The following is a 17,903-nucleotide window of genomic DNA, read 5'->3' on the forward strand; positions in this document are numbered from 1 at the left end:
CCATGAATCACTGGCTTACAGCCACCTACATGGGGCTACACCTAATTGCCCAATACTTACCAGGGATCAACAACACACTGGCGGATCACCTAAGCAGAAACTTATCTGACCCCCATGAATGGCAGCTCCACAGAGAAATCTTTCTGCAAATCATCCTGGAGTGGTGGACCCCAGAAGTGGACATCTTTGCCTCGCACCTCCACCACCAGCTGCACAAGTTCTGTACCAGGGAGTATAACCTCCTAGCATGGAAGGTGGATGCCTTGACTTTCCCCTGGAGCTCCTTCTTTGTGTACGCATACCCTCCCCTGCCCCTTATTCCCAAGGTTCTGATCAAAATAAGAGAGGAGAGACCAAAGGCCATCCTTATTGCACCAGATTGGCCCAGACAGCATTGGTACCCCTTATTACCCAGTCTGACCTTACATTCCCCAAAGCTGCTTCCCCTGATGTCAGACCTTTTGACCCAGGAGAGGGGGAAGGTACTGCACCCAGACGTACAGACTCTTAAACTTTCACCTTGGCTTATACACTAAAAACTAACAAGGATTCCCTGTTAAGCAAACAGGCCCTGGACATCATCACAGAGGCCAGAAGGCCCAGCACATGAAAATCATATGCAGGAAAATGGAAGATTCTGCTCCTGGAAACAAAAGGGGGGCAGTACCTCCAAACCTTCCATCCCTCTCATCGTGGATTACCTAGCAGAGTTGCTCAATATTGGCCTCTCTTTCTCCTCTATTAAAATCCATGCCTCTGCCATCTCTGCCCATTATAATTCAGATCTCTACCCCTCTTCTCTCATCCTTTGATTAAGCAATTCCTCAGAGGGGTTTCTAATATCATGCCTCCTACACCACCCTGGGACCTGAATTATGTTTGAGACACTAACCTTACCTCCTTTCGAACCTGCCACTTCAAAAGAATTGAAATACCTCTTTTGGAAGACTGCCTTCCTACTAGGTATCATTTCAGCCAGAAGGGTCTCGGAACTTTAAGCTCTCATGGCAGTTGAGCCCTTCATAATTTTCCATGCAGACGGAATCTCCCTGAGGACTTAACCCCTCCTTTAATACCCAAGGTGGTATCTGATGTGACCCGTAACCAGGCCATGCACCTTCCCACCTTCTTTCCCAACCCTTAAAACAAGGGGGAAGGAATTCTGCACTCACTAGACGTGCACAAACAACTCTGATGCTGTCTGGACTATACTAAGCCATTCAGAAAAACAGACCAGCTGCTTGTAAGCTTTTCCCCAGGGGCAGAGGGGAAGCCCATCTCCAAACAAACCATTTCCAAATGGATTTCACACTGTATCCATTTTTGCTACAGACTACATGAGAAACACATCCCTAAGTCTATCCATACCCACTCCACTAGGGCAACCTCCACTTCCACTGCCTTCCTCAGAGGAGTACCTACCAGGGACATCTTGGAAGCAGCCACCTGGACCTCTGTCCATACCTTTACAAAGCATTATGGACCTATCTTTATCTAAGTCTAGGGCAGGGTTTGCCGCTGCAATTTTGCAGGGCCTCCTGACCCATGCCTAGGACTCATCCTATCCTTCCACCCTTTTCCTCAGCTTTGGGGATCCTCCCACAGGTGATGACTGTAACAGTGGAACACGAAGAAGATAGTACAGTCGTGTACACTTACCATAAATGTAGAAGTTCAAGTGTATTCAGTGTTGCAGTCTTAGTTTCCCTCCCTCCATCCCCCATTTAACATCTTCCCCTAGGGGGACACAATCCTTCCAATGTGTCTTTTTAGCCACCAGGACCACTTCTCTCATTTTCTTTGTGCTTCTGATGGGTTAGGTCAAGAAAAACTAATGTAATGATGTCGGCTGCCTTGCTTTATATCACTTGACCTGACAGCAGCCAGCACACAAAACCATTGACTTTGGTATTCGGCCAGCCGAGAGCTACCACAGCAGGAATACCCCACAGGTGATGACCGCAACAGTGAATACACTCAAACATCTATATTTATGGTAAGTGTACACAACTGTACTTTCTCTGCTTTGCCCTTTCTACTTCCCCAAGCGTTTCCACCGAATGTCTTGCTCCTGTGATTGCTTTTTGCAGGATGAGAGTTCAAATCTTTCCTTATTTGGATGTCCTCCTCAATCAATCTTCCTCCCCCAAGACCTTGCTTCAACACCTTAACTATACTGTTTGTCATTTGAAAAGTCTGGAGTTTACAATTTCCAGAAATCTGATCTGGTTCCTTCTCCGGATCATATGTTTCTCAGTTGCAGGCTCCAGGCCCATCCCTATGCTGGCCTCCTTGCCTCTTCCCAAGGCTCCTTATCTAATTACCTTTTTTCACTCACTTCTTCCTTAGGTTTCAGTTATAGCCAGAGAGTTTCTCAGAGCTCTAGGATTCGTGGCCTCTTCCACTCCTGTGGTACCTCTAGCCAGGCTCCATATGAGAAAAACTACAGTGGTTCCTAAAGTCAGTATGGCTCAACACTGTCATTCTCTAGATCTTCCAGTCCCTTTTTCGTTCATGCCTCAAATTAGAGCTTCAGTGGTGGATTCATCAGCTTTCTCTCAACACGTGTCTTCATTTTCAGCCCCCAGTTCCCATTCAGGAACCTTTTTCAAATGCCTCAGACATGGGATGGGGAGCCTTTTTTGGTCTGCTCAGGTTCCAGAGTCTCTGGCCTCATCAATAGAGGTCAGATCATATCATTGTCAAGGAGATGAAAGCACTCCTTTTTGCCCTTCAGACCTTTCATTTTCTTTCTTCCAGGGAGACTCAAAATCTTTACAGACAATACCACAGTAATATGATAACATCAATAAGCAAGGGAGATACGGTCCTATTTTTTTTTTTTTTTTGCAGACTTGCTCTTTAAGTTTGGGATCTAGTTATCCAGTATCAAGTGACTCTTCAGACTTGTATATATTCCTTCAGAACAGAACATGGTGGCAGACTCTCTGAGCAGGTCCATAACACAGGCTCATGAATGGAAGCTTCAGAGATGTATTTCTGGACATTGTCCATCAGTGGGGTACTCCTGTGGTAGATCTTTTTGCCTCCGCTTTGAACAGGCAAGTTCCTCTTTTTTGTACCAGTGTCCAAAGTCCTCTGACCTGGAAGGAGGAGACACTATTTTTTTTCTTGGAAGGGGGTGTTTATCTATGCCATCCCTCCCATTCCTCTGATTCCTAGGGTCTTGCAGAAGATGGAGCAGGACTCCTCCAAAATCTAGTTGGTGACCCCCCTTTTGGCCGAGACAGCATTGGCTCCCTCCTCTTCTGCATCTAGCCAAGAGCAATCACCACAAGTTACCTCACAGGGGTGGACCTTCTCACACAAGACAAGGGGTCTCTCATCCATTTTCACTTGTCCACTCTTTACCTGACATTGTGGGTGATAGGGTTTTGATCCCTTTTAGGCACCTTTTTTCCTGAGGATGTGCTTAGGATTCTCCAGGAGGCCCGCTACCAGGAAATCCTAGATGTCCAAATGGAAGAGATTTTCTGTTTGGTGCCTTTCTCCTAATAAGGCTACATTTTCTGTGGAGATCCTTGTGGTTCTGTCTTATTTCTGTGAATTGCTCAGTGCTAGGTTAGCATATTATTCTGTTAAAAGCTTACCTTTCTGCTATTTCTAATTGTCTGCCATTAACTGCTCCTATGGCCTGTAGGTTTGAGGTCAAGCAATTTCTTAGTTGACTTTCATATCAGAAGCATATTCCACCTTCCTAGGACCTTTAATTTTGACCTTGAAAATTTGAGCCAGGCTCCTTTTGAGCCTGCAGCTTCAGCCTCTTTACAGCATTATACATTGAAGACTGTTCTTCTCTTGGCCCTTACATCAGCTAAGAAATGTCTGACCTGCAGGCTCTTATGCCTGTTCCTCCTTTTTGACTTTTTCATAGGGACAAGATTTCTCTTTGTGCTAATCCTTTTATTAATGAATTGTCTCTTAATTTACCCTCCTTTCCCCCTTATCTGCTGTCTGCTAATGAAAAGATTATTCACACCTTTGATTTGCAAAGGCTAAGATATTATTTGGATAAGACTAAAGACATTTGCAAGTCTGAGTAACTTTTTTTCATTCCAGATCTCCAAGTTTGGCTGTTCCTAAAGAAACCATTGCCTACTGGATCTCTGAGGCCATTTCACTTTGCTGCTTCTTAATGTCTTTCTGCTTCTGTAAGGGCTCATTCTTCCAGGGTTGTGGCTTCTTTTGGGGCTTTTTTCAAAGGATTGGATACCAATTCCATCTTTCAGGCTGCTTCTTGGACCTCTCTCCATGACTTCACTAAACTTAATAAGTTGGATTTTGTTTCTAGAACAAGAGCTGGCTTTGCAAGAGCTGTCCTGCATGGTTTTCTTGAGGGCTCATTTGCACCTTCCTCCTCCCAAGTTTCTTCTTGAATGCTTTTGTACTTTCCTTTAGTAAAGAATACTGCATTGATGATATGGTAGGACATAGTACAGTTGTGTAAAATCTTACCATAGCAGTAGATGTCCTTCTTTTTACTATTGCAGTATTTGCTCCCTCCTCCTTCCCACTGCCGTAACAGATACAAGCATGCAAAATCTGAAGGTAATGCTACTCAATGCTAGAAGTCTATACCTCAAAATGCACTCTCTGGAGCCACTCCTAAAAATGGAGAACATCGATATCTGTGCAGTAACTGAGACCTGGTTCAAGGCTCCAGAGGCTACAACTCTTACCACACTTTTCGGCCACCAAACCAGGACCGATACACTAAAGGTGGATGAGTGTCCATATTCACCAAGGATATTCACACCTCCAGGCTAGTTGCCCAACACAATGCATCCGAAATTCTACAGGTGCAACTAACACTAGGTAAGACTGCAATCCAAATTGTAGCTTGCTACAGATCCCCCACCATGCCCCAAGATTCTCACTACACCTTTCTAAACATGCTGGAAAATATTAAGATACAACCAAACACCCTAATACTGGGTTATTTCAACTACCCTGCCATTAATTGGGAAAACTACTCATTTTCCAACAACTTTGCCCAATGGTTCTTGGAATTTATAAATTCCAATGCCCTGGATTTAACTAATCATAGTCCCACCAGGAGCTCAAATATCCTAGACCTGGTAATTACCAACATGGGAGATCGATGCTGCACACCAGTGGTCACCCCCTCGTTGGTCAGGCCTGACCATAAGCTAATCACCCTTGACGTCCACATCCCACCCCCTAGTAGGGAAACCTCCATAAAAAAACTTCTCTAAAGCTAAGTTCATGCTGCTAGTCAGGAGTGACCGACTTCACGACACCCATGAAGACTGAAACTGAAAGTTTGAATCCTGAATCCTACACTAAGGCACTGTGTGTGCACATCCACTCGTGCATGAATCACACCATTCCAAATAGAATCAAGGTGCTCTCCTCCAAAAAAAAAAAAAAAAAAAAAAAAGGAAGCCAATCTGGTGGTCCCCTGCCATTAACAAACTATATAACAGAAGGAAGAAAACTGTTGTAGAAAAGAGGAAAATTTCAGGATGCAATAAAACTCTTGCCAGCCTCAGTAAAAAGATGAGATCCCTCATAAAATCCTCCAAAGCTAGTTACGAATATAAAATTGCCAAAGATTCCAAGGACAGCCACAAAACCATTCTATAGTTATGTCAAGAATCTAAATAGCAATGCTCAGATCTGCTCTGAGCTACAACAGAAAGGCATTAAATATACTGATCCCAAGGATATTGCAAATATTCTGGCAGATTGTGCCAACTTCACCTCCCTCTTGCCTCCTAAATGGCCCATCTCTCTCAATACCAGAAGATTGCCGAATTCCAGTAATCACGGCCACACAGGTAAAAAACTTTCTCTGCAAAGCTAAGAATACAGCATCCATGGGACCAGACAACATCATGGGCTGTGTACTTCATGAACTACAAAATGAACTGGCACCTCACCTAAGTGTCATGTTTAATCATAGCCTCACCTCAGGCTTCGTGCCCAATGAGTGGCGCACAGCTGCAGTTATCCCACTCCACAAGGTGGGGGTCCACCTTGAATCCTGGGAAGTATTGTCCCATCAATCTGACGAGCCTGATCTGCAAAGCCATGGAACACATTATCATAGAACTATTAAACAGACATTGGCAAACTTCAAACACTGGACCCCACCCAGTTTGGTTTCTGAAGGGCTGATCTGGTCTCCTCAACCTGATTAACTTCTTTGAATCATTCTCCAGAGTCCTGGACAAGGGTAAGACCGTCCACACAGCCTATCTGGACCTTGCCAAGGCCTTTGACAGCATTCCCCACTCTGGAATCATAAATAAATTTACTAAGCTGGGCATTAATCCCTACATCACTCGATGGGTTGCCAACTGGCTTACTGACAATAACCACACTGTAAAAGTTGCCGACTCCAAATCCAGCTCCAGACAAGTAACAAGTGGAATACCTCCGGGTTCAGTCCTGGGACCGCTGTTGTTTGGCATCTACTTCCCTGAAGTAGAGGCCAGCACTAAGGGACTCTGGCTAACAAAGTTCACAGATGACTGCAAACTGGGAGCTATTATTGAATCCCCAAATGATGTGGATAGTTTGCAAAAGAGCGTTACAGAAACAGATGCTTGGTGCCAAAGCCATGGGCTCAAGCTCAATGCCAAGAAATGTATAGATGTCCTTCAAGGATGCAACTGCAGTCCTGACATATGGGTTGTCCTGCCTCAGGCAGCCCTTCGGTCGGCCGGATTCCAAAGTCTGGGTCTGGCGTCGGCTGATGTTGCCCCTTCCCCGACGTCAGAGTGCTTGGGGTATAAAAGTGTCAGCCGACGCCATCTTAAGTCTTTCTTGCCGCGTGGCGCCCGAAGCAGAAGCAGTTTGCAAGTGCTGGTCGACCAGCTCCTGTGTTTTCAGCTACTGAAGTCTTCAAAAAAGCTAAATACCCCATTGGGGACCTTTTCTTGCCTCAGCCGATGTCAGATAAAACTGTAAAAGTTAATAATTGTTTAACTTGTGGGAAACAAATACCTCATAAGGATTTTCACTCTTACTGCTTACCCTGCCTAGGCCCAGAACACAACGTCTCGGCCTGTACAGCTTGTGCTTCTTTCAATAAACGCACTCTTAGGCGTCGGTCAGAGTTTGCACAGGATTATTTTGGGGAAGGTTTCTGTTATAACATGACGTCGGAGCTTCCGACAGCACATTTACCTAAAAAACGGAAGGATAAGGACTGACACGCGCGGTCCGCGGTCTCGACCGACACCACGCTTAGGCCTACCGCGAGTGTCTCAGTCTCTTCTGAGCCGGTTTCACAACTGCTACAGACCGACGACACCGCCCCACCGGTTACTTCAGTACCGGAGGCCAGCTCGGTGCCAGTTTCTGTTCTCCCCTCTGAGACCGAAGCCCAGGATATTCCTCAAACCATTTCAGTGGATAAGACTACTCCAGCACGTGGGGCTGCCAGGCCTTCATTGTCTGTCCATTAAGGCCTACACACGTGCTAAGGCTGCCAAACAGGCTAAGTCTCTCCCTCCAAGATCTGTTTCTCTGGGATCCACTTCAGGTTCTCAAATTTTAAGTTTAGCTGAGGACCTCATTTCTTTAATTAGGGGTTCCCAGCCACATCCAGAGAGAGGCTCTCAGCCGCCTTCTGTCAAGAGGCCTAGGGTTGAGAAGGTAGATCCCCAGTCCTCCGATGAGGCCTCAGGTGATTCTGCACATGCGGAGGAATCCATTCCCTCTGCTTCTCCTCCTGAGGAGTTTTCCTTTGGAGAAACGCTTCATTCCATGAGGGAACACTTCAAATGGCAAGGCCAAGAATACTCAGATTCTAGGAAAAGGTTAAGGGAATTTTTAAAGCTACCTCAGCATAGACCCTTAGCTATTCCCCCAGTTTTAAATGTTTTAGATGATGTGTACTTGGAATCTAGTGTTTCCCCTGACTCCCCCCCCCCCCCCCTGCTCCTTGTCAAGCCAGACAGGTACTACAGGGTCCCAGACACACATCAATTTCTGTACAAGGGCCATACTGCTGACCCTGAAACTATTTCTCAGGGGCTTAAAGGGGTTTCCTCCACTACTGCTAAGAATCCACTTCCTTCGGAAAGAGATTCTAGGGCTTTAGAAAGGTGGGGCAAGAAAGTATATACATCTTCCACCCTTTCTATGTGAGCATTAAATTGTCAATTTCATATGATTCAGTATCAGGAATACATGTTGGATGACTTGCAAAAGAAATTGGCTTCCCCTGAACCATTAGATAGAAAGGGGTTACAGGATGTGGTTCATAATACTCAACAGGTTAGCAACCATTTCCTTCAGTGTGGATATGATGCATTGGAAGCTTCATGTAGAGCAGCAATGACAGGTGCGGTCATACGCAGACATGCTTGGTTAAAGGAACAAACGTTGCCAGACCATGTGAAAATTAAGCTTTTGGACGCACCACTAGAGACATAAGCTATTTGGTGCTACTGCACAAGAGGTTTTAAAGAAAATAGAGGAAAAGGCAAAATCAGTGCAGTCAAAGATTTCCTCCAGGTACAGCCTCCAAGATTCAGCAGGAATTGGCCTTCTAAGCATTGGTCCTTTCCAGACACGGACAAATTTCAAAGAGGCAAAAACAGACGTGGCAGAGGTAGAGGGCAAACTCGAGGCTCCTATAGAGAACGTCAATGGCAGCCTCCGAACCAGAGAGGTGGGGCAGGACCTCCCACTGCTCCACAGGGACAATCTCAATGGCTTGACTTTGACTCCGCCATCCAGGGCTCAATTAGAAGCACCTTTGGGCGGAAAATTATCTTTATTCTCACAAAATTGGCACAATATTACAAAGGACAAATGGATACTGGACATAATAGACAAAGGATACAGATTCCATTTTCATACACTACCAACAAGGCATGCCAGGCCAAACCTGCCACCAAATCAAAGGGCAGAGGCACTCAAGCAAATAACAAACCTACTTCAGATAAGAGCAATAGAAAAGGTTCCTTCTGCAGAACAAGGCCAAGGATTTTTTCAAGACTGTTCCTTGTCCCAAGAAAAGAAAACCAGTGGAGACCCATTCTGGACTTGTCCACACTGAATACTTATTGTGCCAAAATTCAAAATGCTGACTTTACAGCAACTCCTTCCCATGCTGGGCAAGGGGTCTTGGCTGGTAACTCTGGACCTCAAAGAGGCATACCTGCATGTCCCAATCAGACAAAGTTGCAGAAGATACCTCAGATTTCTTGCAGGCTCAGAGCATTATCAATTCTCAGCATTGCCCTTTGGCTTATCTACTGCGCCCAGAGTGTTCACGAAATGCCTGGCATCAGTAATTGCACATTGCAGACTTCAGGGGATACAAATATACCCTTACCTGGACGACTGCCTTATACAAGCGGACAGCGAACAAGCCTTGTTAAAAAACTTGGACTATGTCATTCACCTACTGCAGGCCTTGGGATACAGTCAATATTCAGAAATCAAGTCTCGTACCATCCCAACAAATACCTTTCCTGGGTGCCACACTGGACACAAACACCCAGATGGCATTTCTGACAAAAGAAAAACAAAAACAATTACCAGAATACTTCAAAAAACTGGCAACACACACCCAGATGACTGCAAGGAAAATCCTGCAGGCCCTGGGTTTCATGGCATCTTGCATTCTTCTGATTCCACACGCAAGGCTGCATATGAGGAAACTACAATGGTATCTAAAAAGTCTATGGTCTCAACACAGCCACAGCATGGAAGTATTGATCCCACTCATTCCATGCCTTCAAAAGGAATTTCTGTGGTGGGCGCAAGCAAGTCAGTCAAACAAAGGTCTGCCTTTCAGCAAGCCACATACAAGTCAAACCATAACAACAGACGCCTCAGACCATGGATGGGGGGGGGGGGGCGCACATGGAGGGCAGATGCATTCAAGGACAATGGACACAAAAAGAAAAGCACCTGCACATCAACCAAAAAGAAATGCTGGCAGTGATACATGCAATCAAGGCCTTCGAAAAGTTCATGCATCAGGGCCATCTACTAATAAAGACAGACAATACCACAGTTATGTGGTACATAAACAAGCAAGGAGGTACCCATTCCTACCCTCTTTGCAGACTGGCAATGAATCTCTGGGATATTTCCCTACAACTGAAAATAGAGCTACAATCCCAGTTTGTACCAGGGAAGGACAATGTTCTGGCGGACAGCCTAAGCAGAAACATCATGGATCCACACGAATGGATGTTGCATCCAGACATTTTCTTACAAATAACTCAAGCATGGGGAAGGCCAGACATAGATCTTTTTGCCTCCCACCTCAATCACCATCTGAAAAAGTTTTGCACAAGGACATACCATCCTCAAGCATGGAAGGTGGACGCTCTCTCCTTCAGTTGGAACTCTCTAACACTATATGCCTTCCCACCTCTTCCTTTGATAACCAAAGTGTTACTAAAGATCAAGACAGAGCAACCGAAAGTCATACTGATAGCTCCAGACTGGCCAAGACAACACTGGTGCCCACTGCTACGGAGCTTGGCACACACCAATCCGTGGCTCCTTCCTCTATGGCCACTTCTTCTGACACAACACAATTACAGGACACTACACCCCAGCTTGAAAACATTGAAGCTGACAGCCTGGAAGATTCCATGACTATTCCTCAGGATACACTTTCCAAAAGGGTAAAAGAGATCATCCTGGAGGCGCGCAGACCTTCCACTAGAAAAACATACTCAGCAAAATGGAAGAGATTTCTTATCTGGAACAGCAAAAAGGGTAGAGACCCAACAGTGATGAGCATTCCACAGATTCTAGAATATTTGGCTGAAATGCTCCACAATGGCCTTTCATATTCTTCCATAAAAATACATGCTTCAGCAATATCTGCCAAATAGAACACTGATCCGCCTATATTTTCTCACCCATTGCTAAGACAGTTTCTAAGAGGTATAAAGAACATCAACCCTCCAAGGAAACCACCAGTGCCTGCATGGGACCTCAACTTCATGCTGGAAAAATTAACTCCTCCTCCCTTTGAACCAGCAGCATTTTCAGAGTTGCAATTTCCATCTTGGAAGACAGCTTTCCTTCTGGCAGTAACCTCAGCAAGAAGAGTCTCTGAGCTACAGGCCCTTATGGCAATACAACCATTTCTCATTTTTCATCAGGACAGAGTTTCTTTGAGAACCAGTCCGTCATTCATGCCAAAGGTGGTATCCAGGGTGTCCCTGAATCAAGCTATTCACCTGCCTACCTTCTTCCCCAATCCTCAAAATAAAGGAGAGAGACTTCTGCACTCCTTGGACATACACATACAGTTGTGCTACTACTTGGACAGAATAAAGTCTTTCAGAAAATCTGACCAGCTTTTTGTAGCTTACGCTGTTGGATTGCAGGGAAAAGCAATTTCCAAACAGACAATTTCTAAATGGATTGGAAACTGCATTCGATTCTGCTACTCTTTTCATGGAAAAACTGTGCCAGCTGACATCAGGTCACATTCCACCAGAGCTACAGCCACCTCCACAGCCTTTTTAAGAGGAGTGGCAACAAAGGACATTTTAGAAGCTGCTACATGGAGCTCCGTGCATACATTCTCCAAACATTATAACCTGCCTTTATATTCCAGATCCAGAGAAGGATTTGCTTCTGCAGTCCTGCAGGGCATTTTAGCTACACCATCTTTGTCTTAGTTCCTACCATCCCCAGGTTGGCTATGGTATTCAACCCATATGTCAGGACTGCAGTTGCATCCTTGAAGGACATAGTACAGTTTTGTACCTACCATAAATGTAGATGTCCGGTAGGTATGCAACTGCAGTCAGGTTTTCCCTCCCTTCTACCCCTCTGTGGTATTCTTTTGGGTTTCTACCCCTCATTTTAGCTACCTGGGGTAATCTTTTATGGTGCATTTGTTTTTATGTTTTACTTGTCTGGAATTTTTTCTCTATTTTCAAAATTTAGCCTTCCTTAGAGGGCACCTGGTATCTGGGGCAAGAAACACTGAAGGGGCGACATCAGCCGACGCCAGACCCAGACTTTGGAATCCGGCCGACCGAAGGGCTGCCTGAGGCAGGACAACCCATATGTCAGGACTGCAGTTGCATACCTATCGGACATCTACATTTATGGTAGGTACAAAACTGTACTTTATCCCCTTTGGGAAAAAAACATGTACCCATGCATTACCACATAAGTGGCAGTACACTAAACACCGAAAGTGTGATAAGGGACTTGGGGACACAGGTGGACAGTGGTCTCACCTTGGATAACCACATCGCCACAACAGTCAGGCAAATCCTTCTGTGTGGCACACCTCATCGCTAAAACCTTTGCATCCATAAAAAAAGGAGGTCATTGTCCCACTGTACTCATCCCTCATTAGACCAATTATTGAGTACAACGCCCCATTTGGTATGTACCTCACAATACAACTGCAACAGCTGGAAAGGTCACAGAAATACCTCACTAAAAGAATCACAGGCCTAAAGCAGATGCCCTGTGCTGACGGTCTTAAAAAAAAAAAAAAAAAAAAAAAAAAAACTCCAGCTATACTCTGTCACATATCGCCTACTCAGAGGCGATCTCTGCTTAACATACACGGCCATGTCAAACCCAGCGCTGTTGGATATGCCTCACTTAAGGAAATCCCAATCCCTCATCGCCACATGCTCCAGGGATCTAAATCTGGTCATCACAATGAACAAAACATGCTGGAGGGATAGGTTCCTGACCCAGAGATGACTTACTCTGAAGCAGAGCCCCTCTTTGGCCCTATTCAAAAGGAACCTTGACGATTGGATGGGAGATGGGAAATTCACCCCGGGGATCATGTCCATCACCCTGCTAGACAGGGGACCAGCGAAGTAAATATTCTGGGAAGAAATAGCCAGGGAATTGTTATGGCTAGGCTTGTATAGGTCCTAGGGCCGATAGCCTAGTACCAACCTATGAACCTACTCTTTTTCCTTTTTTTTGTTTTGGGTGCACATGTTCCTACTCCTTTCTAAGACTGTAGTTCCTCCTGAGGCTACTTTTTTCTGAGGTATGTACATCTGTACGTTACCTTTGTGCCCTTCACCTAGAGCTGGGAGCATACATGTGACATATGACATCTATAAAAAACTATGGCTTTGGTATACTGGCTAGATGTTGGACTAACTTTAGCAGGGAATCCCTTTAGTAAAGAATACTGCAACAGTGAAGAGAAGGGCCTCTACTGTTATGGTAAGGTTTTCCCCAACTGCACTTTCTCAGTTTAAAAAAAAAGAAAATGTCTACTCATTAAAGTGCAAAGAAGAGTGTGGATTCCTCCCCAACACACACACACACACACACGCACACGCACACGCACACGCACACACACACACACACACACACACACACACACACACACTATTACCATAAGTGTGATTTTGTTTTTTTTTTTAAGGCCTATTAATTTGACTAGATTTTGGTAAATTCTGACTTCTGTGGGTTGATTTTAAGCGAAAGTCTCTTTGCTTATTGTCGTATTGATTACCTGTAGTATAACTTCCACATATCAAAAACTTGATTCCCCACAGATTTTCATTTCTTTGATCACAGGGATGATGTAATGTTTCTCTGTTATCCAAAGACCGATTTTTAAGGATGGAGACACTGCAAAATACAGTCATTTGTAGACTTTTTTTTTTTAATAAACGTATGGAGCATTTGCTGTACTCAAGTCAGAGGATCTTCCGAGAAACATTGATGCTGATTTAAATGTCTTCGTGTTCTGTTTATGCCAGATGAAATTCATGATTTTCTACTGTTTATTACTGCTGATTGTTTTTAGAGATGTGGCTTGTTTTAATGGTTGTGTTGTCTGTTTGGTGTTAAATAATAACCTGAGATTTTTTCCCTTATTTTAGTCATACTTTTCCACTTTTTCTGCCCCCCCCCCCCTTTCGGGTTCTGAGGTAGTTAGAGATCAGTTACCTAGCTGGAGCTAGTTAAAGGTCATTTACCTTGCTGTCAAATGATTAAAACAAAAAAGTATGCTTTTGTGTAATGCTCATCATTAATGCAAAGTAGGGAGATGCTGCAGTTGTAAAATTGTAAGATACCTACATGCACAACACAGCCACTCTCCTGTGGAATTCTAATTTCTTTTTAATTTCTTCCAACAGGACACCTAATGAACCTCAAGTATTATGTTTCACCGTATGACTTATTTGCGGATACTGGAGAGCAAATAATTCTGAATGACAATAATGGTAATTCTGCCTGTTTTATTAAAGCAGCATGCACAGTTTATACTAAGTATTCTAACTGCTGATGTTGTGATCCTATCTCGCCTACATTCTGTACTGATGGGTTCGGAGCCAATCCTCGGCTCCGACTCGGCACGCTATATTATAGAGCGAAGTCTCTAATTGGCTGAGCTATTCCCTATCCCAGGATGCACCACCACCACTTCCCCAGATCTCGTTTGCCACTTGACAGCAATAGATGTGGTCTCGACTTGGCTGGGCTAAGTACTCTTTACTGACAAGTTTTCTGTCAGAAATTCTCTAATTTTTCACCCAAAAGCTGTTTTAACAGCTACTTATCACTTGTTGAGTGTTTTGCTGTAAAAAAGTTGTGTGTTTTTTTCTTGGCGTTAGGTTCTCGCTTTAACTGGTGGGGGTTCCCTCGCACTCTTCTTTGGATTTGTTCAGGCCTTTCTTTTTTTTTTTTAAAGAAATCGTTATAGAATTGTTGCAATTGTTTTGTGTGGTATTTTTTTCCTGAGGTCCCGTTTTAGTTGGAGGGGCCTTGCCCTCGCGCTCTGTCAGAGCGTAGTTACAGTCTATCCTGCTTAAGTTAGAGGGATTTGGCTTGTGTGTTTATTTTGTCCCTAGTTGGTTTTTGGTTGCTTGTTAGTGATGTTGAAGGAGCACAGACCTTCGGGTTTTAAAAAATGTACCAAGTGTGGGTACAAAATGTCGATAACTGATGATCACTCTCTCTGTGTTTACTGCTTAGGGCCTAAGCACCTTCAGGAGTCGTGTAGTGTATGCCACGCTTTTTCCTCCCGTGTCCTCCAAGAGAGGAAAAACAAATTGATACTGAAAGGGATGATCTCCCCTTCCTTTGAGGAGGCTTTATCTTCTTCCCCCTCTCCCTCCAGGAAGAAGTCGTCTTCGGCTCCGACCAGTCCGTCGGAGCCGACAGCTAAGAAATCAAGGCAGGCTTCTCCGTCGGCTCCACGGACTTCAGAGCCGAGGTCGGAACGGTCTGCCTCTGTGCCTCCAGCCTCGACTCCTCTGTCCTCGGAGCCGAGAGCTCGAGCATCGAGAGGTGGGTCACCTTCTTCGGCTCCAATGATTTCGGAGCCGAGAAACGTTGCACACTCTCAGACTCTTTTACTTCGGCGCCGAAGTCCCCGTCGGCTCCGAGGGAAATTGCTGTACTGGTGGAATCTCCCTCGGCGCCGATAATACTTGAGACTATTCGGAGCTGGTCCCCCAGTCTTTCGGAACCGGCGGAGAAGTCAACTCGGGCCTGATCGGTCTCTTCTCGGTCCTCGAGGATGTCCGATTCGGATATTGACAGGGTACTTCAAAGGCTGTTTCAGTCTCCAGTCTTTCAAAAGTTAGTATCGGCTCCAGCCCAGTCGGCTCCGGAGCAGATAGTCCACCCTGTTGTTTTGGTTCCTCCTCCAACAGCCTAGGCACCGTTGGAGTCGGTGCTGGTGGAGCCAGTGGAGGTTTTCGGGTCGGCTCCGACCCTTACTCCAACCCCGACCTTCGGGTTGGAGTTCGGTACACAGACCTCCTCGGTCAGCCCCGGGGGTGAAGTTTCGGGTCCGATGCTTTCGGTTCCGAGCCCCTCTCTCGGTGCTTCGGCTGCGGGAGTGCCCTCTACTGTTGTGGCCTCTGGGGTCGGACCGTCCCAGGACTCTGGGGGTCCGGCCTTCATGGCCATGAGGAGTGCTTTAGCCAAATCTTCCTTGGCTACCTCCACCATCTCTCCGGCACCTTCCTTTGGCATGGAGACTTGTTCCTTTGTTGTCCCCCTGTCTCAGGACAGCGGAGCCCCGGAGCCTGAGGTCACCCCCATTGGGGATTCCTCCCTTCCTGGGGGTCCTTCCAAAGCTTTTTCGGAGGAACCTCCCAGGAAGAGACAGTGTAAGAGGAAGCACGTCGACTCGCCTGATGAGTCTCTCACCTCAGACACCGACCTCGATGACTCGGACGGGTCCCCCAAGTCGTCATCGGACGATGTCTCCTTTGTGGACATCTTGGAAATCCTCAAACAACGAGGCGACTGGCAATCCAAACCCCCTTCTGCTGAGGAGTCGGTATTCCTCAAGGCCTTCGGGGCTCAGCCTTCCACTTCCTGGGTGTCTCCGCCCTTCGATGAGCTCCTGGATTTGATCTCACGAAGGGCATGGGAGCACTCGGATTCTGTGGAACCGGTGCCAGCTCGCCCGAATAAATTTTTTTCATGCTGCCCCCCCCCCCCCCCCCAGAAAAGGAATTCTTATCCAAAGGCGTGGCCGTAGATGCCCTGGTGGTGGCATCTGCTACCCAGCAAGATGTGGCAGAGGCTTCAACGTCCGTCCACCCTCCTAATAGAGAGTCCAGGAGTATGGATCGGTACGGGAAGCGCACCCTTACTTCAGCGGCCTTTAATTTAAGGTCTCTGAATTACCTTACGCACTTCACCAGACTTCAGAGGGATCTGGTCAAGGACCTGTCGGATACCTTCTCTGGTAACCTACCTGAGCAGTTGGCCCAGACGGTTAGCTCTCATTTGGCTATCCTGTCATCTATATCAAACTCGTCCATGAGGCTCATTTCATATCCGGCCGAGGGGGCGAGTAGAGCGGCGGGTACAGGTGTTGCTCTACGGAGACAGGCCTGGCTCCGCCTGTGTCATTTTGCGGAGGCCTTCAAGTCTTCCTTTGCCGACGCCCCCTTTGATGGGTCCTCCTTGTTTGGACCCAAGGTAAAGGACACCTTGACCCGCTGTGAACAAGAGGGTAAGACTTTGACTGCCGTAGGGGCACGGTTTTCCACCCCCTTCCGGCCTTATCCCAAGGCTAGAAGAGGGGGGAAAATGTGGTTCCGCAAATCTCAGAGGACTTACCCCTCACAGCAGGATGATCCCCCTTCTAGAGGCAGAGGAGGGGGAAATTTTTCAGGAAGATGCCGCCCCAGAGGCGGCAGGGGCCCCCGCAACACTGGAGACCGCGAGTCCTTTCGTGGCTCCTCAACCTTCAGCATTCCTGAAGGATTGCCCGACTGCGCTGCTCCGGAGCCAGTCGGGGGTCGTTTTTAGAGGCACCTAAAGGCCTGGGAGAATATCACCCAGGACCGATGGGTGCTCCGAATCATTGCCGGAGGTTACAACATCCCCTTTTCGCAGCCCACCCACCATACCGGAAAATCCCGGACCCACCACCCAGTCAACGGGATCTCGCAGCCTTCGAAATTTCAAAGCTGCTTCAAAAAGGAGTCATCCAACCGGTCCCCGAAGACCAGACTGGATTAGGGACTTACTCAAAATTCTTTTTGGTGCCAAAAAAGACCGGGGACATGAGGCCCATCTTGGATCTCAGCAAGCTCAACCGTTCTGTCAAGAAGTCCAAGTTCCGGATGGTCACTTTACAATCCATTCTCCCGCTGCTGGAGAAAGGTGTTTGGATGTGCTCCATAGATCTCAAGGATGCCTATTATCACATCCTGATAGATCAGGCGTCCAGGAGACACTTGCACTTCATCCTGGGAGACAGTCATTTCCAGTTCCGTGCACTGCCCTTTGGTCTCACCACAGCCCCCAGGGTGTTCACCAAATGTTTGGCAGTGGTGACTGCTCACCTGAGAAGTCTAGGATTCCAGGTGTTTCCATATCTAGACGACTGGCTCCTAACTGCCACCTCCAGGCGTCTACTCTTGCAAAATCTAGCAGCCACTATTTCTCTAGGC

General features: G+C 46.3%; 1 protein-coding gene across 1 annotated transcript in view; it reads left to right on the forward strand.

Annotated features, from left to right (window-relative positions):
- LOC122795993 (mediator of RNA polymerase II transcription subunit 1-like) overlaps positions 1–17,903 on the forward strand; it is a 545,806-nt gene that overhangs the window by 107,327 nt on the left and 420,576 nt on the right. The window contains exon 2 of the mRNA XM_044064474.1: positions 14,118–14,204. Coding sequence (XP_043920409.1) covers positions 14,118–14,204 — 87 coding nt within the window. The remainder of the gene's footprint in view (positions 1–14,117; positions 14,205–17,903) is intronic.

This window comes from Protopterus annectens, chromosome 2.part2, assembly GCF_019279795.1.
Source record: "Protopterus annectens isolate FY-2018-M chromosome 2.part2, PAN1.0, whole genome shotgun sequence".
NCBI classification, from domain to species: Eukaryota; Metazoa; Chordata; order Ceratodontiformes; family Protopteridae; genus Protopterus; species Protopterus annectens.